This window comes from Cololabis saira, chromosome 5 (genome assembly GCF_033807715.1).
Source record: "Cololabis saira isolate AMF1-May2022 chromosome 5, fColSai1.1, whole genome shotgun sequence".
Taxonomy (NCBI): Eukaryota; Metazoa; Chordata; class Actinopteri; order Beloniformes; family Belonidae; genus Cololabis; species Cololabis saira.
Window position 1 is genome coordinate 36,430,380 of NC_084591.1, and position 24,947 is coordinate 36,455,326.

General features: G+C 42.6%; 1 protein-coding gene across 2 annotated transcripts in view; it reads left to right on the forward strand.

The window, feature by feature from the left end:
- The window catches only part of sema4ba (sema domain, immunoglobulin domain (Ig), transmembrane domain (TM) and short cytoplasmic domain, (semaphorin) 4Ba), a 45,886-nt gene that overhangs the window by 16,800 nt on the left and 4,139 nt on the right, over nucleotides 1–24,947 (forward strand). Inside the window, exons 2-11 of one of the 2 annotated variants that reach the window (XM_061721884.1) lie at nucleotides 110–501; nucleotides 17,057–17,217; nucleotides 17,371–17,433; nucleotides 17,996–18,094; nucleotides 18,583–18,694; nucleotides 19,487–19,603; nucleotides 19,860–20,017; nucleotides 22,144–22,325; nucleotides 23,022–23,172; nucleotides 24,682–24,892. In XM_061721884.1, coding sequence (XP_061577868.1) covers nucleotides 384–501; nucleotides 17,057–17,217; nucleotides 17,371–17,433; nucleotides 17,996–18,094; nucleotides 18,583–18,694; nucleotides 19,487–19,603; nucleotides 19,860–20,017; nucleotides 22,144–22,325; nucleotides 23,022–23,172; nucleotides 24,682–24,892 — 1,372 coding nt within the window. In that variant the 5' untranslated portion in view covers nucleotides 110–383. The remainder of the gene's footprint in view (nucleotides 1–109; nucleotides 502–17,056; nucleotides 17,218–17,370; nucleotides 17,434–17,995; nucleotides 18,095–18,582; nucleotides 18,695–19,486; nucleotides 19,604–19,859; nucleotides 20,018–22,143; nucleotides 22,326–23,021; nucleotides 23,173–24,681; nucleotides 24,893–24,947) is intronic. The other variant, XM_061721885.1, reaches the window with a different exon arrangement.

The window sequence follows — 24,947 nt, forward strand, 5'->3', positions numbered from 1 at the left end:
AAGGCACATTTTTAAGTATTTGTTTTCATTTGTAATGATCATGAAATGTTTGTGTTGGTCGCAGTGTGAATTGACTGATCTATGTTGTTTTTTCTTTTTTTTTTCATAGATCTCAGCTTGGACTTCTCAGAGTTGAGGGCACATGGGAGCTGATGGGAGGAGGCCTACCGTCCCTGGGCTCTGAGGTCACAGACTGTCATTTCACACCAGAATAATCGTCTGCACCGTCAACGAAAGTGCTCTGACTTCAGAGTGCGCTAGTTTCCCATTCAAGGCACCTGATGTTGATGAGCCAATAAGAAGACAAAGAGGAGAGGACCCTCTTAATGAATTCTCCCAAAACCTGAAAGGCAAATACTGCAAGTTGGTTGTCGTGAGGAGGGATGAGGACGATTAGTATGGCTTGGCTCTGTCTCCCAGCCTGCACCGCTCTCCTTGTTGGGTGCTTCCACATGGCCATCACTGAAAGCGACGTCACTCCACGCCTAACCTTTTCCTACAGTAAGTGCAACAGCTTCTTCGTTATTCAGTGACGTCCATATGGGATGTATGTCCCAAGGAACATTTTCGGTGTTGCTTGTGGACAAGAAGGAAACGGAGAAGAGACGCTCTCAGATAGACGGGGTCACTGTTTCAGAGCATGTCAGGCGCCTGAGGCTCCAGCTGGGGATTTATCCGATCCTGCTGCATGAATTGCAGCATGTGTCCAACGGTCAATAAACTGTCAAATACAGCTTCTGCTGCAAAGTCTCCTATGGATAAAACTTAGCACAGGCGTATAATCTGGGAAACCTTTCAAGGGTCAACACAAGCAGCTGTTTTCACCTAGACTCTTCCTCGCTGCGCTAATATATTGCCTGCAGAACCGATCGTGCAATTCCCGGAGGGGTGTCTGTTCATTAACTCTGTCCACTGGAAAAATAATCATCACTCTTTATGTGCATCCATTGTTTGGAATGGGAGGATTTAGAAGAGGGGAAAAGTGTTTGTCACCACCTCAGTGATTTAAATTCAACACAGTACCGCTGCAAAGGACAGCTGCGTCGTGGTTGCTTGGTTACGTATTTACAGGTCAGACATAATTACAAAATGTGCAGACCTGCTGTTATGCAACTCGAAAGCCATTTTCATGTAGTCTAAGAGTTATTGGTTGCAAACGGTATCAGATATATTTTGTTTGCAAAATGACTGAGCATTGAGCTCAATTCAATGGCATCATACATTTTAGCCCTTCGTGTTGTTTTTCTGTGCAACGTGACTCGTTATGTTCACTTCATCGTTCATGGCGTGGCCACTAGCACTTAGTAGTGATTTCATCATTGCTTATTTAATCATTTAAGCAATATCCCAGCGGACTCGGGACGACAAGTTGAATATAACATATAGTTGCCATGGAAATTAAAGTAAATTATAGGATCAGTGGAGGCTTCAATAGATGATGGTCAGACTTCATCAGTGTACTTTGCCTTGATAGACCTCACTTAGTCAGCTGCTGTAGTCATGGGTTCACTTTAGGTTTTGGAGCTAGTTCTGAGCCACGTAATCTCCCAGACGGGCGAGCCAAGCGGCCTGTCTGAGCTTGTGCATTCCCGCATGTTGGACCTCTCACCTGAACAGATAATCTCTCTCACCCCCTTCCAACGGCTTGGCCTTCACGGGGCGTTTCACAACAACCCACATCATCAATCACTCCCTGAAAGGATGCATTACACACTTCCCTGTTCTGGTGTGAAGATTTGCTTTGAGGGTGCAGTCAGAGTTGAATAAAAGCGTAAAACTCGCACGGCCCGCATGTCAGGAGTCTGCTGTGTGTAAAATACTGCGGGCAGCCTGCGTACCTGAAGCCTGTCGGGGAGGGCTGTCTTCTCTATACTGTGTTTGTCATTGGGAATGTGGCTCTCCAGTCTTCAAGTTGTCCTGTTACAGCGTTCGCGTTACTTTAATCGCGTTGCCATGCTTTGACATTTCCACGAGGGCGTTGGTTTTTCTGGATTCCCTCATTATAAAGAACTTGTCTTGTTCTTGTCTGGGACTGGACTTTGATTTCCAGGGGGCGCCATATATGGATGTAGAAGAAACTGAAACTGGGCAGGCATACAACCAATCAGAGAAACGAAGCGTCTGATGTCGGCAGAGCGTTAACCAAACTAGTAACATCCAAAATGTCGATGCAGAGTAAGAAGGCACACAAGTTGTTGATTTTGGCATGTTTTTAAATCGTTGCTCCTGAACGGTCCTGGGTGAGGTTTCAGGTAAAGCAAAAAGGTAAAGCCCTTTTGCGATGTGCTCGGTACAGCAGAAATAGCTGTTAACTGGAGTTGTAGCAGACCCATTTAGGGGAGAGGGCTTTTATTAAATGAGTGGGTCAGGCTATGTTTTCGTAGGAAGTAGTGCAGCTTTAACAACATAGGTAGTCCCAGTTCTCCATATGACCTAATTGGCATTATTTGATATCATGTCTCTTAATGGTTAAGAACCAACAAACACAAATAATATCCCAAAAATATGGTTTAGATTGTAATGTGAGGCTCCAAAAATAAAAATAAAAAGTATTGTTTGGATCAGCTGGTAAAGGGCAGCAGGGTCTGGTGTCGATTTTAAAGCAATTTGTGCAGCGCTGAAATTTCCCAGCCTCCCACTGAAAGGCATTGTCACATTGTGTATGCAGCACCAAAGCGGAGTGCAGAGCTGCAGGCCTGGGGGACGTAAACTTTAAAAGTACAGCTGAAAGTGTCGGGCCTCGTCATGGCTTCTGCTGCTCTCTGTGCCCGTCTGGATGCCAGTTAGCTTGACAGCATGCATGCTTAAACCTCTGCAGTGCGGGCGGGCCGCAGCTCTGCCTGGCTGATCTTCATCCGGCGACATTCTCATAGACTTACTTCCCCTCCTCTTCCCTCTCTGTCCCCTTGGTCCCCGCCTCTGATTTAATGAAGAGGGTAATCTGCCATGAATAATGAATGTGGATTTGTATGTGTTATGGTGTGAGCACTTATCTGGCTCTCATTATGCGCCTATCAGTACGCATCATGGGTTCAGGGAGTAAAGCCTGCATCTGCCTTTCTCTCTGCTTTTGTTCCAGGCTTTAATGCAAACCATGCTGAATGGCTCAGTGTGTTACAACACAGTTTTTAAGGCACACCTATAAGCCGTTTATGTTGCCCGTCTTTTCCGTTCAGCCCCTCTGTTGCGCATTAAATGACTGTCGTGCTTTAATTTGATTTAGTGGACGTGGCCGCAACCACACTGGAAGTGAAGCATTTATTATTTATTCAAAGGCTTCCTTGTCTGATACAGATGAGCGAGCCACTCTCAAGTAATTCAGAATGACAGTGATGTTAACTGATACAACAGCTTTTGAATGTCGCGTTAGTGCCACATGTCTGAAGAGGACTTCTTCGTTGTCGAAAACGTATAAATTCAGGAGGGTTCAATACAGAGGATGGCTGTTGTAGCTAAGATGTAACTAAGTGTTTCTCCTCATCTCGTTGCTTAGTTTAACTTAACAGTCAGTCTGCCAGCAGTGGAACAACCGTTATCAGCATCTGTCACAATTCCCAGGGCTAAAAGGGATATTTTGAGAACTAATTGCAAAAAAGCACATGGAGCGACCTGAGTCTGACTCTTGCTGCTTTTCTTTTTGTTTTGCTGCAGATTTCAGTTCAGTACTTTTTTCCCCGGCATGTAAAAGGTTTGCCAAGTTTTGCTTCGAATGGAGTTACACTCCTGTGGATGCCTTACATCGTCACCCTCTTAAAATAAAGCGCTAAGTCATATTTTTTTACAGTTTTTTTTTAAGTAAGAACAAATAAATCAAATATTGGGTTGAGTTATGTTTGCTTTTTGAAAAACGTAACAGAAGACTTATGCCTTTATTTTAAGAGGGTGATGACACGCATTCCAGGTTTTTTCTCAGCCTTTACTGAATGAAATCAATGTGAAACACATTTTCATATTTTCTTTATTGTGGTAACTTTGAAACTCTTCAAGATTTCACCAATCAGCCAGTCACCTGAAGAGTCAGGGTAGTTGTAAAGACATAAAAACATAAGTAAAAATCTCTTGTTTAATAGGAACAGGTAATAAAATCTACATGACAAGAAACAGAATCAGGGAAGGTTGCGAACGTTCACTTGACTGGGGCAGCGTTGGACATGAATTTTGGGTTTGTTGTGCATACAAAGTGAGCGTAATTACACAGCATGGACTCGGGTCGGCCGTGTCAGAGTGCTGCCGTGGAGGAGCACACATGTCGAGACCTCTTGTACAGTCCCTTTGTTCTCGCTGCCGCTGCAACGTTCACAACAGGCGGAGGAGGTCATTCTGAGTTTGTGATGAACCAGCAGCTGGTTAACATTATTGTGGTTAATCCAGGGTCAGTTTGTGTTCCTCCCTGAGTGGAAGATTGCCTTATCAACATTTTTCATGAGAAAGCAATCATCCTGAGCTGAGGTGCATGCTCTTTCGCCAACAACAGGAGGAAAGCGTCGCATGGAAATGTTAACGGGGTCATTGGTTTCACGATGATCCGTCCCGGCATAAATAACGCTTGTTATTGCTCGTCCCTGCACGTGCACATCTCCTGCAACTGTCTGTAGGTGTATGTGAACCAGACGTCTCCAAAGGCTTTTGAGAATGAAAAGATTGAAAGAAAAGTTTTCAAAGAGTCCTCAGAAGCGCTTGGTCCAAATGTGCCTTCTGAGCTCTTTGGAGGCTCGGAGCCCCCACCCCCCACCCCACCGGTGTGCTTACCTGGCCTTTTTCTCTGGTTGCACCACAGTTTGGAACATTGCAATGAAGTAATGACCAGTCAATGGTTGGTTTAAGGTATAATTTCCACCATAATTCCTCCATCACCCCCAGGGTTCACAGTCAATCCCTCCCTTAGTGTTGTATTTGGGTTTGTGATGGCTGATATTAAAAGCTGTTGTTTATATGGCCAACATTTCTCCTTTTTACAGGTTTTTCTTGTAATTGAGGCTCCCAGTTCTCAGGCTCTCGATCACTGAACAGCACCATTGTCTGGATCGATCACCAGACAATGGATCACCGGACAAAGTTGCAATATTTTGGCCCCTTCATCATGCAGCGGGGTCAGCTTTCTACCCCTAATGGTATAAAAGCCTTTACTTTGAAGGAGGAGATTTAAAAAAATTAGTCCTAAGAACTACGATTGGCGGTAGGTTTGAACACAAACAAAAAAGAGCTTCTTCCAACGGTTCAGACTCATTTTTGAAATGGTTTCTGCAGGTTCACAGCCTTCTTGAAGTTGTGATCAAAAATACCAACTATCTCAGCATCAGCATGGTGCCATGCTGACACTGCCCAGTTAGCAAAACATTCAGCTTAACAATTTACCAAAACAACACAAACAACAGCCTCCCAGCATGCCTCGTGAATCTCCTGGTGAATTGTCCCTCTCGGCCTCTCGTCCTAATGCACTCCAGATGGCTCTGTCTCTGTCCTTCAGCTTCCCATGTCTGTTCTCCCACAATTACCCGTTCAGCAGCAGCTCCGAGTAGCTAGTTTAAAATTACTTGAGACAATTAAGTTAGTGCTCGAGCATGGGCTGTTTTCTGTCTTGATATTACCAAACAATGCGACACTGACACCGAGGCCGGGCGCCGTGGCTTCCATGCATCGGGCCTGAATTCTGCTCCAGTTAAGGATTTTAAGTGCCTTTCCTTAAAGAAAAGTAGGATTAAATCCCAACCACAGATAATTGTTCTGTATGTCTCTTTGCTGACACTGTTCTATTCAATAAAAGCTGAATGACAAGACCCATTTCAACAAAGCGCACCCAGAACAACTTCTTTAGCATTTCCACTGAGGCCTAAGGTTTAGGGTAGATTAGCCAGATTGAATCTGTTGAAGTCGCTGTGAAACAAATGCAGATGAATATTTCCTTGTCCCTCTTTCACTTTCGCCCTTCCCCAGTAACACGAGTGAGAGCGCTACACCTCTATTCCTTCAGAAACCTGCCTCTGCTGCACATGTTTGCAGGGTTTGGGATGTTTTTATTGATGCCTTACAGCACAACAGCAGTGAAACAACCAGAGATTGGTGTTTTATTGATTTCACTATTTTATCACAATCAGAGTTGTTGCTTCTCACAGACTGATGGTATAACTCGACCTTGAAGCGGGGGGTGACCCTGCGTCTTCTCATATTTTGGTCTGCCAGGATTTTAGTTTTGGATGGTTTGGGGTTTTCTGTGTCATTTGCTTTGTAATATGCTTCGTATTTTGTTTGTTCACTGCTGTGGTTTCAGGGAGTCTGTCTTGTTTGTCTTCTACAGATAAGTCTTTTTTTCTTTTGTGGCCCTTAACGAGATTGTTCTTTTTTTCTTTAGTTTATGCACTCTTTTGTGTGTTAATTGGTTTGCTTCATGTCCTGTGAAAGTGTTATCCCTCGGTTTAGGTTCGGCTTATTGTTCTCAATGGTCTGTGTCTCTTCAGCTCCTCCGTATACATATCGTCCTGCTTTTCCTTCCCTGCTCCTGGTCTTTCTTCCTCATGCCAGTTTGATTTTGGGTTAAATTCGTTCCCCGGTCCAGGTCTTTGAGGGCCACTGCCCTACTTGCTTTAGATATTTTCTTGCTCTTTCATCAGATCTTCACTAAAAACTAGTTGTTGGTATCGGGCGTGTTAAATCAGAGAAACATCTAGAACCAGGGGCGGAGCGGGGGTCCCAGCCTAGGGGGGGGGGGTGAAGCATTCTAGATAGGCCCTTGTGGCCTGAACATCTCAGTTAAAACATAATCGCTAAAAAAATGCCACAGATCAGCGCCTCTGACACACAACCACAGCACGCAGCACACGGTCAGAACCTTCACATGAGGTTTCAGCACCATGGATTTACCAGTCATTATGTCAAACCTAATTATACGCCTAATGCAGACTTTAAGATATAAATCAAATGACATCCAGTGATGTCTATGGAAGCCCATTTCCGCCAGTAAAAGAAAAAAATAAGATGAAATCTTAGCCTTAAAAATAAAAATATCCCTACGGTAAATCAGAATTATGACATAAAAAGTCATAATTTCAACTTTTTATCTCATAATTAAGACTTTCTATCTCATAATTAAGACTTTCTATCTCATAATTTTGACTTTCTATCTCATAATTTCAACTTTATATCTCATAATTTCAACTTTATATCTCATAATTTCAACTTTATATCTCATAATTTCGACTTTCTATATCATAACCTAAAATCATAATAAAGCGACCTTTCCTTATTTTATTCAGAACACTTTTTTTTTTTTTCGTCTTCGGCGTGGTGCCCCCACGGAGCAGTGGGCCCGGGGCGGCCGCCCCCCCTGCCCCCCCGCCTGCTCCGCTAGTGTCTAGAACTAGTGGTCCCAGAAGACAGAGACAGGTAACGCCGGTTTAAATAAGGACTTTACTGGGTTAGTCCTGCCTTGTCTTGCATTTAAACCCTGATGGTGATCCCTCAATTTTCACTTTTAGTAATATTCCACAGATTTTACATGTGATGCCCCATTTTTTCACAGGAGAATTGAATTTCGGTGGGTTTCAGATAAACAAGTAGGTTTCACTTGAGAATTGACATTCGCACATGTTATACCATCAAAGTGTCTCAGTTTTGTACATATGAAATTTCATGTGCTTTTTTTCATTTTTATCTTGTTTATATTTTTTTATTGTTGTTTTATTATTTTTATATATATATATATATATATATATATATATATATATATATATATATATATATATATATATATATATATATATATATATATAATTTTTTTTTGTAAGAAACACAATCTCTCAGAAGTAAATATGGAGTTGAGATCGTGAGACAAATTCACATTGATGTACCAAGTATAAAATGTTGACATCTATCATTAAAACTACTATAATCAGGAGAGCTGCCCCTGCCTTGGATCTGAGGATCTGGGGATCTGGGGATTCACGGTACAAGGGCAAAAGTCAGTCCTGGATCCTCATGATCTTCAGGCCGTCAGGTGGCGCAGCGTTACTCTGCACTAGAAACCACTGCCTTGGCTCAGTAACACTTCTGGAAAGCACAAGATTCAACATTTGCAGATTAAAGCATCAGGCAAAGAAGAAACTGCATGTGAACAAGATCTAGTAGACCCAAGTGTCTTGTCTGGAACTGAGATCGTTTTCAATGGGCTGAGGAAAAGTGGAAAACTGTCCTGTACTCAAAGGACTTGAAATATGAAATGCATTTCTGAAACTATGGATGCCAAAGCCTCTGGACCACAAAGGGAGGGACTATCTAGCTTCTCATCACAACTCATTTCAAAAAGCTTCATATCTGGGGGAATGGGGGTGCATTTGCGGCCATGGAAAGGGCAGCGTGCACATCTGGAAAGGAAACATCATTGCTGAAAATATACGTGGGTTTTGCGAGCAACATATGCTCCCATTCAGACTTTGTCTTGTGCCTGGGTCTCTGGGAACATGTCTGTAATGTAAATGATCACAAAATGCATCTCATGTCCTTGTGGTTTCTGCATCTACGTGGTAAGACTATCACTAGAATTAAACCTCCTCAGTGATGAGAAGGTGGGTCACGGTCAGAGGACTTGAAATGGCGCACCGACATCATTGCCTGCTAAAGTTAAAAACCGTAGACCTTGTTTACAGAAGCAAGTTTGCTAAGCAGGAAGTTAATCCAGTTTAAAGGACCTTTACTGCGGACTTTGCTCTAATACAGTTAGCTTTTGTTTCTGCTAATGTCCCACAGTGAGCAAACAAGAGCGAGTGCTTCAAATGAGGTATGCAATCTGCTGATCTGCTGAACACACAGCTGTAAGAGTTGATAAAGGCAGGCCTCTTTGATGGGAGGGCACTGGTCGCCTCGGCCTGGTGTAGTTGTGTCTAGACAAAAGAAAGCTCTCAGATCTCCGTCAGTGAAGAGCAACTGAATCTGAAGTTTCTTTCCAGTGGAGATGTTTAATGATCCCTCTGCTTTTTGAACACAGACCTGGGAAATCAGCAGAAACTCTGTCAATGAATGACTTCTTTGAGCTCAGCCTAATTCATTTCTTCTCCAAATAGATCAGCACCTCGGTCTAAGTAAGTAGTTCAGTCCCTTTTATAACGGCGTCATTTGCAGAAATTACTTTTAATTACATAATAATGCCCAATGAGGGCATATTGCTTACAGCTGTCAGAGGTTGAACCACTGAGTGTGTTGTTCATGCACTTGCAGGAAGGGTCGTGGATGAGGGGCAGTAACCACACAAAGCTGCTCTCACAAACTCTAGGATCAGAGGTCCCCTATCAGTGGCATGATGAGGTGCAAAGCCCTGCAGCCCTGCGTGCTGGCTTCCTTTCTGTGCAGCTTATTCAGTTGCAGCCGGACAGAAGGTCATCTGTCTGCACACACTGAGACTAATGTTTCCATCGGCGTGGCACAAGCAGCCGAGAGGGAAGCTGTCCGCCGTTTCTTTGTCTTTTATTGCATTCTCAGGATCATTTCGGTGAGAAAACTATATAACTATATAAGCAGACAAACGGCAGCAAGAGTAAGAAAGTCAACTACCTCTGATGCCATCCAGATTATTAGGGATTTATATACCAAATAAACTGGAGGTGGACCAGAACTATTTTAGTGTTAATGGACCCCAAAAGTAAACCATCTCTAATGTGCAACATCCATTCTTTGTAAGTCTTTTTGTTTTTCAACTGCTCCCTTAAAAACAATCACAAGATGGACAAGGAGAAACCAAACCACCGTAGTACGATACCCTTGTGAGAGTATAGCCATTTGCACCTTGTCTGATACTTTGCAGCAGATACAAGCTGCTCTTGTACTCTTGAGTGCTCTCAGTGAACTTGGTTTCCACTTCCTGCTGTACTCCGCAACATTTCTGGGGCTACGTTGTCATGAAAAGAGCCGGCAGGAATAAACCTCAGACAGTCAAACAACAGTGCAGGGGATTCTTTAAGAGGTTGTGGCATGTGCGGAGGGGAGGGGAGGACAAGTTCAACTACAATGCACTCACAAGCTTGTGATGCTGGTTAAGGGGAGACGCTCTGTACGCTGTTTGACTCATGACTCAAACACTGAAGCTAAGTTACTGCTCATGACTGCTGCTATTGTCACTTACATCCATTGCTACTAATGGTGCTTCAACAATACTAGTTCCTGATTAGTTTCATAATAAAGATGAATTATCCATCAAAATGACATGACACAGGGAGAAAATAATAATTCAGTTGGAGGTCAGATATTCATTTGAGTTAAAGACAGTTAAAAATAGTCCCTTTTTTTTTCTCCCTTTGCCTATACAGTCGTGTTCCTCAAGAGGCCACTGCTCTGCAGACCATTTCCTGTTCCAGCACACCTGATTCAAATAAATATTTCATTGACACACTTACCTGCAGACTTGGTAGGACAGGCTGATGGTGGGGATGATGGCAGTGGACCCCTGAGGACCAGAATTGAGGAACACTGCTATGCAGTGTATATTAAGTCTCAGGACATTGTCTTTTAAAGGTAAGGTAAGTAATTTCTGGATGATAGTGCAACCGTTGGTATTTGAACGATACATCTGATACAATACTGAGATGGGGAAAAACTCACATGAACCTCAAGGATCTGGTCTAATTACATGATTTTAAACATAACTTAAATATTCTACATGCATCCACATCTGGCTGTAGATGTTAGGACTCATCACCGCCAGGCATGATTGCAATGACCTTTGAAACCTTTTAAGGTCTGAAATGAATAATAATTTCAGGCCTTTACATAGGCAGTCTTTGATGAGCTTGTTTTGTGGTACTTATGTATATATTTTATGTTTTTACTGTCATTATATGTGCTTGTAACTGCTGTGTTCTTAACTGTTACCCGACTTGGTCAGTGTTTCTTTGCCCGTTTAAATAAAGGATAATAAATAAATAAAAGGTCAACAAAACCTAGAGATCCAGTTCCTCCACTTCCCTTAAGTAAACTAAACACAAAAAGTGAGGACATTTGTATTTGGTAGATTATATCTTTGTTGTAACAGTGCTTCATGGCAGTAAATCTTAAAAAAAAGAAAAATGTGCCTAATCTTCTCTCCCAATGCCAAACAACATAGTTTTCTGCTGCTATTGACTCTTGTTCAGAGCTTCTGGTACCCCCAGTTGCTGCTAGTCAGGTTGGCAGCACCTGTGAGCATTGGCCCTGCTACAGTGATCTGGACAGGACTGGTGCCATAGGGCAACTTCAAGCTGGTGTTCCCCAAAACTAAGCTGCAGCATTATTTAGAGTGAGTCCTGGTGCCATCTCCAAACTGAAGGCTAAGTTCATCATAATGGGGAATGTCAGAGACAGCCTGGGAAGTGGGCGTCCCAAGAAGATGCCACCCCAAGAATACTGTTTCCTCACCCTGTCAGCACTTAGGTACTGTAGGCTGTCTTCTACCGATTTGCGGTGAAGTTTTGCAGGACGATATGGCCGACGGCTCTCTGCTCAAAAAATTTGGAAAAGATGCATGCAGCCAATCTGCCAGGAGGCCTGCCATGACTGCCCTTCATCTTCAGGCACGTTTGCATCTGTAACATGTACACTGGAACCTGGACATGTGGAAGAACGTTATGTTCAGCGTGAGTTGGATGTTAGGGTCAAAGTATGGAGAAGATGCGGAGAACGCCATGCTGATTCCTGCACCGACAGAGTAACATCTTTTGGTAGAAGCAGTGTGATGGTGTGATGGTCTCCCTCACTGGAAAAACAAGGTAATCTCAATGGAGAGAGATATTGAGATGTGATTCTGCATCCGGTGGCAATCCCATATCTCCACAGTCTGGAACTGAACTCTATCCTCCAAGATGACAACCCTCACCCCGACAGAACGGGTTTATCAGAGACTACCTCCAGAATCTGGGAGTGGAGATGGAAAGGCAAGCCAGCAGTCCTGACCTCAACCTCACCGAACACTAGTTGGATCAGCATGAGAGTGCTGTTCATGCTAGAGCGACCGACACAACCACGTTGGCTGACTTGTGATAAGTGCTGGTTGGAGAATGGGATGCCATCTCACAGCAGAGTGACCAGGCTGGTGACCAGCGTGAGGAGGAGGTGCCAGGCTGTTGTGGCCGTGTATGGTTCTTCCACACGCTACTGAAGCTCCTGTTAGTTAATGGATGAATTGTTAAACTACTAATATGTGCTGTTTCTTCAACTTCAATCAACCAAACACCAAACAAGAGTAAAAGAGGTTTGGCACTGGCAGAAAAGATTTGGTAAACTTTTCATGGACGCAACCCACAAACTCAGCTCTGTTGCTCATCCCATGAATGCATGTTCCTTATAAATGTAGCGCCATTTAATACGGAAATACGGAAACGGAAGGATTTCCAAAGGTATAATATTTATTGCTATTGTTACAACAAAGAACTAATATACTAAACACAAATGTCCTTACTTTTTGCTAAGTTAAGATCCCATGGAAACTGGTTGTTCTAATTTCTTGCTTTTAAGGGTGCTTTCACACCTGTACCGTTTCAAGCAGTTGTTCCGATACAGGGAACGTTTCCCCCTAAAGATCGGAACGTTTGGTATATGTGAACACAGCAATCGCGCTCTGAAACGGTACAAAACAAGCGTTCCGAGATCGCCTAGGAGAGGTGGTCTCGGCCCGATTCCAATCGAGACCTGAAACGGTTCATTTTTTTTATTTGGAGTGAGAACATGATCCCCACAGCAACCGATACAACTCCATTCATTGTGTGTGTGCTGCCGCGGCGCAAGGAGGGGAGTCGGTCCAGCCTCCACCAACTCCTCTCCTATTGGACGTGCGAGATGTCTTCCCAGCACGGCACAAATTAAACTTTGTTTGAAATTAAACAATGTTCAATTCGGGCAGGGTTTGCGCAGCCCAAACCCGGCTGCAGCAGGCGGCCTCTCGTCCGGGCTCCGCTCTGCGCCGAGCGCACATAAATGAATGGGTAAGCCTGATTTATTGTTCCGCGTTAAATCGACGCAGTGCCTACGCCGTACTCTATGCCGTAGGCTCTGCGTTGAAGTAACGCGGAACCATAAATCAGCCAAAGCCAACGGCTGCGGTCTGCGCTGCGCTGAAAGGGACGTGTCGTTTATCCCGGGGTGCGGAAGAGAAAACTCCTTCCGCGTTCATTTGACCAATCAGAGAGCAGCCGGTTCGCGCATGGAATTTGTTAACAGCTTTGAAACGGTACAGACGTTTGCCTTGTGAACACAAACCCCACGAACGAGAAACGGAACAACTGTATCGGTTCAGCCCCTGAATCGGAACAAAACAAACGGGCCACAGGTGTGAAAGCACCCTTACACACTTTTCAGTGAGTTGCTGCATTCCTTTATGAGTGTGTTGACAACATCCAACATCAGCTTTTTCTTCTTTTGTTTTTACCTTATTCAAAAGTGGAAAATATCTTTTCAAAAGCAAACATTTTAATTGGTCAGTATTGAAAAAGTTTTACTGAAAAAAAATTCACATTTAGCAGAAGGCGATCTGTAACTTGGGATTTTATCCCTGATTACCTGTGTGCGTTGAATAAATCACATAAATCACAACATTTTAAATTGACTGAAATTCATGCAGTAAGGTTGTGGGCAAATACCTTCAAAGAACCCAGTTAAGCATCTTTCAGCCTATTAATGAACAAATTATCCAAATGCTTAAACATGTGTATGTTTTGGGATTTGGTGCCTCAGACAATCAGACAGAATTCATCCAGCTGTCTACTAATTACTGCCACTAAAATCTCTGTTCAAATAAAGCATTTGTCTACCCTTAAAGATACCCGTTTTTCCTTAGATGATGAACGTAAACCTAAAACCCTCTTGGATCTCCATAATGAGACTCAATTTAGAGTCCTAATGTGTTGTTTTGCCAGCTGTGGTGTAACAGTGGTGATCTGACATTAGACAATAATTGCGTAGATATCGCCTTCAGAAAATCCCTCAAAGCTTTAATTTAATTTCTCAGAGCCTGCCTTTGTGTGTCTCCGTGTACCAGCGTGTACCAGCATGGAGCGGCAGACAATTTATTCTGTAATGACAGTGAAAGAGAGAGAGTTTCCCGGTGGGTCTGTGTACTGTACGTCAGGCAGAGCCTCTTGAGGTTTTATGGACACATTTAAGTACTATATGGCTCGCTGTTGCCATGGTGACGGAATGCTATTAACATGTTGTTTTCCCAAAGGAGAGGAAGTCTCTGTGCCTCCTGTAGCACTCAGGTGAAGTTATATTAGGTAACACATACTGCAAGCTTAGTATGAGGGAAACTTAATGGCACTACCTGGACTGGATTAGTTTAATACAGGAAAGAAGCATAAGTCTAATTGTTTAACACCAGCATTTATCTATATATCTATGTATCAGCATGTGTGTATATATATGTATATATGTATATGTGTATATATATGTATATGTATGTATGTATGTATGTATGTATGTACAAGCTGAGGAATTTGATGCTTTCTTTGCATTAATTTGCCTCAAAATATGATTTGATCTTCGTCTAGTGCACAACAGTAGAAAAACATTGACTACATTTACATGCTAATTATTAATTATTGCTTATTATTGCTAATATTCCGGTTACTGAAACATTCGGAATATTCCGTTTACATGGTAATTAATCATTTGGGATATCTGGATCAAACCAGCGACGTGCGGAGAACGTCATGACGCAATTCCCGTCATTTCCGCTTCTTCTTCCTGTATCCAAATTCAAAACAAATGCTGCTTTGCACAACTTTTCGCTCAACTTTTAAATCTCGCTATCCCTGTACTTTCTACTGTCTGCAAATGCCAAAATGTTCATAATATCCTTCATTACATTTATGAAGTGATTTGTCTCCTCCTCACTCCAAAAGTGTGGCGTGGTCTTGCGTTTCTCCGTGTTTATAAGAACTTCCTGGACTCAAAAGACCAGTATTCCTTGCGAGCAGAGTATGCGCAGAAAACAAAATCATGTTCCGTTTGATCGGGATATTCCGTTTGGCGTTTCCATGACCCAATATTCGGGTTTTAAAAAGGAGTAACCCAGGGGTCATATTCGGGTTTTTAAAAACCCGAATATGAGCAAATTCGGGTTATTCAAAGGGGTAATTGGTGTTTACATGGCCGTGCAAATTCCGGTTATTGCCAATATTCGGGTTTTAAAAGGGTTATTGACTGCATGTAAACGCAGTCACTATGTCAACCTCTCAGACTAATTACTTCCTCAAATCCTAATTGCAGTCAGTACTTTTGCACTCATGGAATCTCAATTCCTGACCCAAGTTTGGGAACAAGGGCAAAGATTACCATCATCAGAACAACGTCCCCAGTTGTGAGTAGTAGTGAGTTGTGAAGTATGGTGGCGGGAGGTTTCGGCTTTCTTCGCTGCCTCACTGGGGAAGGAATTCCCAGGTTCACCTGTCTGCCCTGCAGGATTACGTAAGGGTGACCGTCCCACCTGCTGAAGCTAAGGAGAAGCTGATGCAGCAGGTCAATGACCCTACACATCAAAGTAAATCCACCTCAGAATGGCTTAAAAAAATGTTTGCCCCAAATCTGGTATTTTTCAACTGGGAGATTTAATGGCGGCGTTTAATTAAGTTCTCCAAATGAACCAACTGTGAGATGAAAGCATTGTTCTGGACACACAGGTGCTGCGTCTCATATCCTTTATATTAATTAGGATTGTAGCTGAATCAAATCACTGCTTCTTATAATAAGTGGGTCACAAGAAAAATCATTTTACCATGTCTTTCCTTTATAAGAAGTGTAAGATATTGTTCAACTCTCGCTCTTTATTTCAGTAGAATTAGTTCAGACTCTCAAAGTAGAAGCTAAAGGAGGAATTACAACCAGTGAGATTAATTTTATAACATGAAATCACATTATAGACTAATATTATTATAGGAGCTTTCTCAGTAGAATAAATGGAGCTCTTTGGTCTGTTATTTTGTCCCTCGGTCTTCACATTTGAAGGGCAGAGGTCCCGTTATCAGAGCTGCAGTCGCTTCATGTTTCTGTCAGCTCCCTGCTCTGTTTACTCTGGCGTGCAATTAAGGCAAGTTGTTCAAGTTGGGCTGCCAGCGAGGGCCTCCAAGTTGCTTCAGATCTCTGAGACACATGGGCCTACGCGGCAGCGGTGATTAGACGAGAGGATGGTTTAACCTTTGACTTTACTTTAGATCAAAGCCACTCACGTTGCAGCGGAATTTAACCATAAGAGATATATCAGGAGGTTCATACATGGATGTGGAAGCTGCAGATTCACATCCACACACATTGTAAGAATGTCCTTCCAGGTGTATCATATACTCTGAGGTCCACTTCATGAATTCTTGTAAATCTCAAGTTCTAGGAGATAGTTTATAAGTTCCAGGTGTTTCTGCAGCTAGTTCTCTTGAAGATTCCTGCTATGATTTATTGTTGAAGGTGTTTACGCATCAATAGATGTCATGCCATTTAAGAAAATGTATATGCGGTTTTTCTTCCCCATATTCTTTTTGTTGTTTTATATGAAATCTAAACTCGGGGCCAAAGCCTCTTCAACAGGAAGGCTTGCAAAAGCACTTTACTGGAGCTTCATAACTCTGACACATGGTTATTGCCAAGGACTTTACGATACGATACACATCACGATACTTGAGTCATGATACAGATATTGCAATATCCAAATTTTGCGATATATTGCAATGTTATACATAATTCGCTGAAAACTGTAAAAGGCATTATATATCTTAAAATCCGAGTTGCACGTACATCAGATTACAGCGATAATTCATGGGATAAACTGAGTCAAAACAATGTAATTCAACACTGAACAACTGAACTGAATAAGACTAAAACTTAAGAGAGTTGTAAAAGTAGTTTCACCTCAAAACTATAGGGGGAGCCTCTGAGCTGACAAATGGCACATTTGTGTTCCTTTTAAAATGCAATCATTTTGATATTTAAGCGCCCTACTAAATGTTCTGTTTTGTAAGGGTTGTATAATAGTTCCCAGTTGAACTGTATGACATCCTCAAAGCATTTGAGATGACGTGTCTCCTCTTCTATTTGTCTCTCCCTTGTTTGTGTCTAGATGCAAAAGAAAGGACAAGCAGAAGTTTCTCAGTCAGCGGGGTCTTCAACTACACCTCTCTCCTGCTCAGCAGTGAGGACAACATGCTGTATGTCGGCGCCCGGGAGATTCTCTTTGCCCTCAACCTCTCTGACATCAGTGCAATCAGGCTACAGAGAAATGTAAGCTGACTTTATTAACAATAGGCTTCCAGGGTAGAGGAAGGATTTCATGAAATGCTTCCTCTACACATGAAATGCTGACAAACAATGACTATGAAACACTTCCCTGTGTCGTCCCTGCTGTAGACCTCTGACATGGTTTCTCTCTTGCAGCTCACGTGGAAAACGCCAGAGAGTAAGAGAGAAGAGTGCAGTTTCAAAGGCAAAGACCCACAGGCGAGTCAGCTGTTGGTTTGAGGCTCTTGCAGCCGAACTCACGCACCTCGATCACTATTTATACGACAGCGGGCTTGCTTCATTGGCGAAGCTAACTGTCACCAAATGGTATTCGGGAAACCGAGCTAGGGCAGAACTCTGCACATTTCCTGTCAAGTTGTAACTTTCCATCCCACAACAATGGATTTTTTTCCCTTCCTTTACAAACACACTGATCCTCTATCGTGCCCCCTTCCTTTGTCAGTCTGCTCCACCTTGACCTAGGAGCTTAATTGCATAGGAACACTTTGGCGGGAGGAACTGGGATATTTGTTTTAGATATCAAAAGCTGTGTCAGAGTTCCTGAGTGGAAACTGTGGGGTAATAAATGCAGTTTTCAGAAGGAGAAACTAGCTTGTCGCTTTGCAGAAAATGTGTGTGTATTTTCCATGACACTTTTATCTTAACTTTTTAAGTTTTAGTCAGCTGCTTGAAACAGGTATTAAATGAACTTACACAGTGAGTATGACTATTTTACTGTTGTAGCTGTCTAGTGACATGTCCTTTTGTGTTTCAAATACAGAAGGACTGCTTCAACTACATGAAGATTTTACTCCGTGTGAACAGCACGCACCTCTACGTCTGTGGAACGTACGCGTTCAGCCCCACCTGTGCTTACATAGTAAGTCTCTACGGCCACATGCACGATCATGGCTGCTGCAGGGATTGTACTTGTGTTTTGTGTCCATTTATTAGATAAAAAAATACTTTTTTTTTTAAACAAAGAAAACTTGATTATCCTGGTTCTGGACTTTATATGTGATTCATTTATTCAGTTCTGCAGGAAGAGCAACTGATGCGGGCCGTTTCCTGTCTCTCAGCTCACTTAGTCTGTCTGAAGCTCTGCCCTGCTAGATACAATACAAGCACATTATTTTATTATCTCCTGCGCTCATGGGATATGGATCAAAATATTTAATGCATGTAATCAGATTACAAGAATATCTGATTTTCAGTCCTTTTCTGCAAATCTTTTAAGGCCTTTTAGTACAATCCATATCAAACAGACACAGATGAGCTACGCTTCGACTTCAGCCAGAGCCCAGAGGCCTCCGTCTGGTTTCAGTCCTGCGTCTCTTCATCTGCGTGTTTCATGTGTGTTTCCCTCAGAGGACCGCTGACTTCTCCTTCGTCAAGAGCGATGCCGGAGAGATTGTCACAGAGGACGGACGAAGCCGCTGCCCGTTCAACCCTGAGTACAAGTCTACCGCCATCATAGCTGGTACGTCCCGCCAGCGGCTCAAGACGGCAACCGAGCGTTGCTCTGATGTGCTACAACAAGTGAAATAAATAGTCAAATGCGGATGACAGAAAGACTGAAAGTGCCACAACCCTTGGATTTCTTTACTGTCTGGGATGCAAGAGGCTCTTCCCTTTCCCTTCCTATTTGTCTAGAAAATAAAATGTTTGTAAAGCAAAGACACAAAGAAAAAAGTGCCTTCTGAAACCATGAGCACCAGTTTTGACCCACGACGTTATACCTCAAACTGATGACGGCGGCTCCGTCACAAATCAAACCGTCCCCTCAGTGGACCGAAGGTTTTGTTACGTTTAAGGGAATACGGTGGTGAAAGTAACGCAGAGCTTCAAAAGATGCTCTCTGAGAAGTGAAGAAAAATATCTGAAGGTTTCATTTTTACAGTAAACGTTCAGCTTTTGTTTCCACAGCGTAAGAACAGATACTTACATCAGGATCTTTTTGAAGTAAACAAAACCATCTTGCTGCTGACTGGTCAGTTTTGTTAGTAAATGACATCATTATCATTTAGTGCTAAATTTAGTGTGTAAGTGCAGTTGTTAAGCGTTAACAAAAATTTGGATTTTTAGAGTATCTTTGTGTCGCTTCAAAAACTTGTTTTCCACACGTAAGCTTCATTTGCTCAGGCAGATTCATTTCACGGCGCGACGACTCTTGATTTGCAACCACAAACTGGAATCAGTAGTGAGCGTTCATTTACCAGCTCAAAATCTCGTTGGCTTTAATCTGAGCGCGTGCTTCTTCACTGCGTTGCAGATGGAGAGCTGTACACCGGCACCGTCAGTAATTTCCAAGGAAATGAACCCATCATTTACAAGAGTCTGAGCCAGGGAGCTGCTCTGAAAACTGAAAACTCTCTCAACTGGCTGCAAGGTACAGTGCGTTGGCCGGAAATGTGTTTTATTTTCCATAATTCTCTGTCTGTATATCATTTTACATTAGGTATTACATGAGATAAGAGACACTCTGGATATTTGTGCCATAAATGCTACATGACAGGTTCTCCAGCGCAACACTGTCAGGGATTATGGATAGGAAAAGTGTTTACCTGCGTCCTCTAATGCAACTATAGGGACGTTTGTCCCCTGGGGCGGCGGCCATTGTGACGGTATTCTTGCTTCCCTTACAGACCCGGCCTTCGTCGGCTCTGCCTACATACAACAGAGCCTGCCCAAGGGCAACCTGGTGGGCGACGACGATAAGATTTACTTCTTCTTCAGTGAAGCAGGAAAGGAGTTTGATTTCTTTGACAACACCATTGTGTCACGCATCGCTCGTGTGTGTAAGGTGAGTGACGCCAGAGGGCAGGTAGTCCATCTTAAGAAGCTTTTATGCCCTTGAGCAATGTCTACTCCCACGTGTTACTATAGGAATAAATCAAACCAGCAAAGGCCAGGGGCGAGGGGGGTTGGGGGAGCAGTGGTTGTTTGTGTATTTGCCCATTTCATATGGTTGTGCACATTTGGTTGCTTGTGCCGAGGAGATCCTCTTGCACAGGCACGCATGAGGCCTTGTAAAAGCTGCTTCCAGCTCAAACACATCTTGTACGGCTCTCGGTCCTTCTGGAAAACATTTCCCCTTCATCTGTCCCCTTTGTTTGAGTCTTTGTTTCCAAATCCTCCCTCTACATTTTTATCAGTGCAGTATTTGTCTTGAGCCCTGGATTGAAGGAGCAAACAGAGAGGCTTGGATTGCTCAAGGTTTTGGGGCTGTTTTTCTCACTAAATACCGACCACACAGACCATTTGTTCATAATATGTAGGATTTACGTGGGTTGGTTTTTTTTTTTTCAGCCTCATTGATAACATCTCAAACCTATTCTCTGTATCGTAAGTCTGGTTCTTAAAAGAAATGACAAATACTAGCCGGCAGCCATCGCCTTGGATGGTTATATTTGCTCCATTCAATGATTTACTCACTTAGCATTTCCACACATTTATTATAACGGAAACATTCCTCTCAACAGAGTCTCGTAAACGCGGGCTCATTGATGGTGGTTTTCTCACATACGCTCAAATTAAGGGCTCGTCCCTCATCATGGTTTCCCAAAGAGAAATTAGCAATAATGTGCCATCTTGGGGGGGGGGGGTTCTACAAAACAGGAAATAACTTAAGTAGCATGTAAGACATAACAAAGCTTTTAAATGGCATCTTGCTGTAAGTGACACCATCTCAAATGAATAATTAAATTGCCTCCATGTCTCTAACTCCAGTTGGACTCTTTGTTTTGTGCGTTCAGGTGTTTGCCGCTTTAGTCCTGCATCATTGACACCAGCTACGGAGGGTTAAACAATCTTTTGCATGACACAAACAAAGCGAAGCGTGTTCTGCTTTGCGGGGACCGCTCACTTTCCCAGAGAGGAGCCATTCCTGGCTGTTGCGTCCGTCCGCGGCTTTCCGAGCAGCCTTTTGAACAAGGGATTGCTTTTATAAGGGATTAATGAATGGGATGCATTTGCTTCAATTATTCAGCAGTCAGTTTAAGCTCAGAGTGGCATTAAATTATAAAACTGGGCTCAGGCAGAGGGACAGGAGAATATGTATGTTGCTCATTATCTGCCTGGGCTGCTACTATACGTAATGGTTTCAGAGGCCTAGTGTTGGTCATTCGTCATCTCCCTTCTATACCAGTGCTGCCATGTCTTCTGATTAACGTGATGTTAAAGTGGACTCAACACAGGTTTCGTGTTAAAGGGTTTTCTGACATTTTGATCATGTAGTATTTCTCTTATGTCCTTTAACAGCATGTCCTAAAACACCTTACAGCAGCCGTCTCTGCATCTGTGATAAACAGACTGTGGTCATCTCATTTCAGCTCTTTATCTGCACCGCCCTTCCACCTCCCCGTGGAATATAATCATTTACCAGTCTAAAATACACCACAATCACTTTCACACAGAGGCTTAAAGATGCCACAGCCCTCTGCCGCACGCTGATGTCCTGCGATGCATCCCGTGCAGCTAAATTAGTCCTCGTGTCGAGGAGGTCCCGGGCCACTCGCAGCACTCCGAAGGCTTGTTTCCGAGGCGCGGGTTACAGCACCATTGTCAGGGCAACGCTCCTTCTCCTCATTCATTTAAAAGCACTTGCCCTCCTGGCGGCTCTGACTGTGTTTGATCCATGTTGTTGCGGTGATGTAGTTAACTGTGTTCGTGGCCTAAAAGCATCCTGCCTCAGGGTACATCTGTGTGGCAGGCACACTTGATTTAACTCATTATGGTTCGTGTTTTCCCATTTCCTTCATTCAACCAGCTTCACCGCCAGACCAGCAATTTATTACTATTTCTGCCTTTGCTGTCAAAATGAATTGAATTGGTTTCCTAATGTACGGTTTATCTTATGTCAAATCGTTACATGATGTATGTCATCTTTTCACTGAAAAAGGCTCCAAATCTCTGCTAACTGTGTCGCAGGGTGACATTGGAGGAGAGAGGGTGCTGCAGAAGAAGTGGACCACTTTCCTGAAGGCTCAGCTCTTGTGCTCTCTGCCTGACGACGGCTTCCCCTTCAACATCATCCAAGACATGTTCGTGCTCACGCCCAGCCCCGAGGAGTGGAACGACACCGTGTTTTATGGAGTCTTCACATCTCAGTGGTGAGGCTCAGCATCAGCTGCTTCAGCTCTTTCACATGTGTGCGTGATCTTATGTAGCAAAAGAGTTGGCTTAAATAGGTAATGTTAAAGCTATTAAAGAATATTCATTAAATTGTTCTAGTGTTGTCTGTGGAAAGTTTACAGGCAGACTTTTACACGTTTATTGAGTTTTTTTTTTTAAAGTTGTTGATATTTTTGGACCAAATAAATAAAACTAAGAAATAAACAACACACACAGATAAACATGCCAATTGCCTTTTGGGAAAACCTTCATCAGACCTTTAAACTCTAAATACTAATTATATATAATATATATATAATATATATATATATATATATATATATATATATATATATATATATATATATATATATATATATATATATATATATATATTTAAAGTGCGTAAAATCTGTTAGATCAGGGGTTCTCCCCTGGTCTGGATTCAGGACCCACCATGCTTGTTTAAAGTTAAACCTCAGATTTGACAGAATTAACTGCTTTCGAGCACAAACGCAAAATTAAAAAGTGCAAAAAATGAGAAGAAGTTTTAAAAAGACTCAAAAATATGGAGCTTTATCGGCGAGTTTGAACTTTACCTGAGACTTAAGGCCCACGAGCCACCGGAAACACCTATAGGGTTAAAAACGGGTTGCTTTGAGGTTTTACAGCCATTTCCCTGTTTTACTCCTAAGGTACAAGGGTGCGTCTGGCAGCTCTGCAGTGTGCTCCTTCACCATGGAGCAGGTGGAGAACGCCTTCGCCGGGCGGTACCGGGAGGTGAACAGAGGGACCCAGCAGTGGTACACGTACAACCACCCGGTCCCGGAGCCGCGGCCCGGAGCGGTGAGTGCATGTCTGCTGCCCCCTGCTGGCCAGACACAGCTACTGCTCAGTGCTGGGAAGCATGACTGTTTCACTAAACATACAACATGTCATTACGGGAAATACGCAGAGGTGGGTAGAGTAGCCAAAAATTGTACTCACGTAAAAGTACTGTTACTTCAGAATAATATGACTCAAGTAAAAGTAAAAAGTAGTCATTCAAATAATTACTAAGTAAAAAAGTACTTGGTGAAAAAACTACTCAAGTACTGAGTAACTGTTGAGTAACGTCTCATTTATTTTTTTAACACAACCATTCAAACAGACAAAAGTACAAAATAATCATCTTCAGGCAAACTAAATCAATAAAATAATAAAATTAATTAAAATTCATAAAAAAATAGCTTAAATTAAAATAATATTAAAGTAAATTCAAGTAATTTAATAAATAATAAAATAAATAAAATAATAACAGAATAAAAAAAAAAGTAGCACAAAATTTCAAGCCTTTGTACTTTTCTTTTTTAACCAGGCAGAACTAGAACAAGCCCATGAACTCATAGAAACTCTGTGTGTGTTTGAGTCTGTGTAAATGTGACAAAACATGCAAAAACAAACATTTTTCCCAAAGAATCACCCAGTGATGTCATGAGATTGACACGTGGATAAAAGGGATAAAACAAAAGTAACAGCTCAACGTAGCCTAATGTAGCGGAGTAAGAGTAACAGTTTCTTCTTCACAAATCTACTCAAGTAAAAGTAAAAAGTATAGTGAAACTAACCCTAAGTACAAAATTTCCCAAAACGTACTCAAGTAAATGTAACAGAGTTAATGTAACCCAACTCTGGAAATACGTTTGTAAGTAACATTTTAATCTAAACTTTGCATATACAGTATATATCAGTTTCAGTTTAATTTCAAGGGATTTTTGATTATGTCTTGGAAGTGTCCCTTATCTACTGGATGCTATCAGCAAAAACCTCCCGAAGTATCATAACTTTGATCCGCTGTCCTGGCTCTGTCGTCTTTGCAGGGATTTATTTGTGTCTCATTTTCCGTGTACCCCTATGTTTGAAAAGTCTCCATTCGAAGGCCATGTAGCCCTGCTCCATAGCTCTTCCAACTCAGGACACCCAAAGATGTAGCGGTTGTAGGCTCTAAACCAAAAGTGTGCACAAACAAGAAAGCAAAACAGAGTAAATATTGGAAAGTAAGGTCCACACCTATAGAGGGACCCCCTGAGTTTTATCTTTCAGGCTTTCTGTTTGGTTGCATATTCAAGAAACAAATAAATCTGTACATCAGTCACCTTGTGACTTGAGATTTGACACTGACATCGACCTGCTGTTCCTAAACATGATTTTTATCAGACTAGTGTTGCTTTTCCTTCCCGGCAGGCTTATCACAGTGGGATCACTGAAATATGTCAAACTATGAGACGCAGTCGAGCAGCAGTTTGAGTTTCTATATAGTGTGAGTTTGCTTCTTTTTTTTCTTCTTTAAAGTGATTTGTTATGTTGTTTCAACAGTGCATTACAAATGCTGCCAGGAAGCAGGGCATCTCCTCCTCGCTCCATATGCCAGACAAGGTGCTGAACTTCGTCAAAGACCACTTCCTGATGGACACCGTGATCCGCAGCCAGCCGCTTCTGCTGAAACGTAACGTGCGCTACACGCAGATCGCTGTCCACCGTGTGCAAACAGCGAAAAAAGTGTATCACGTGCTCTTCATTGGCACAGGTACAGCACCTTCCGTCTACCTTCCCGATCATAAACAACCCGCACTCCGTCACAC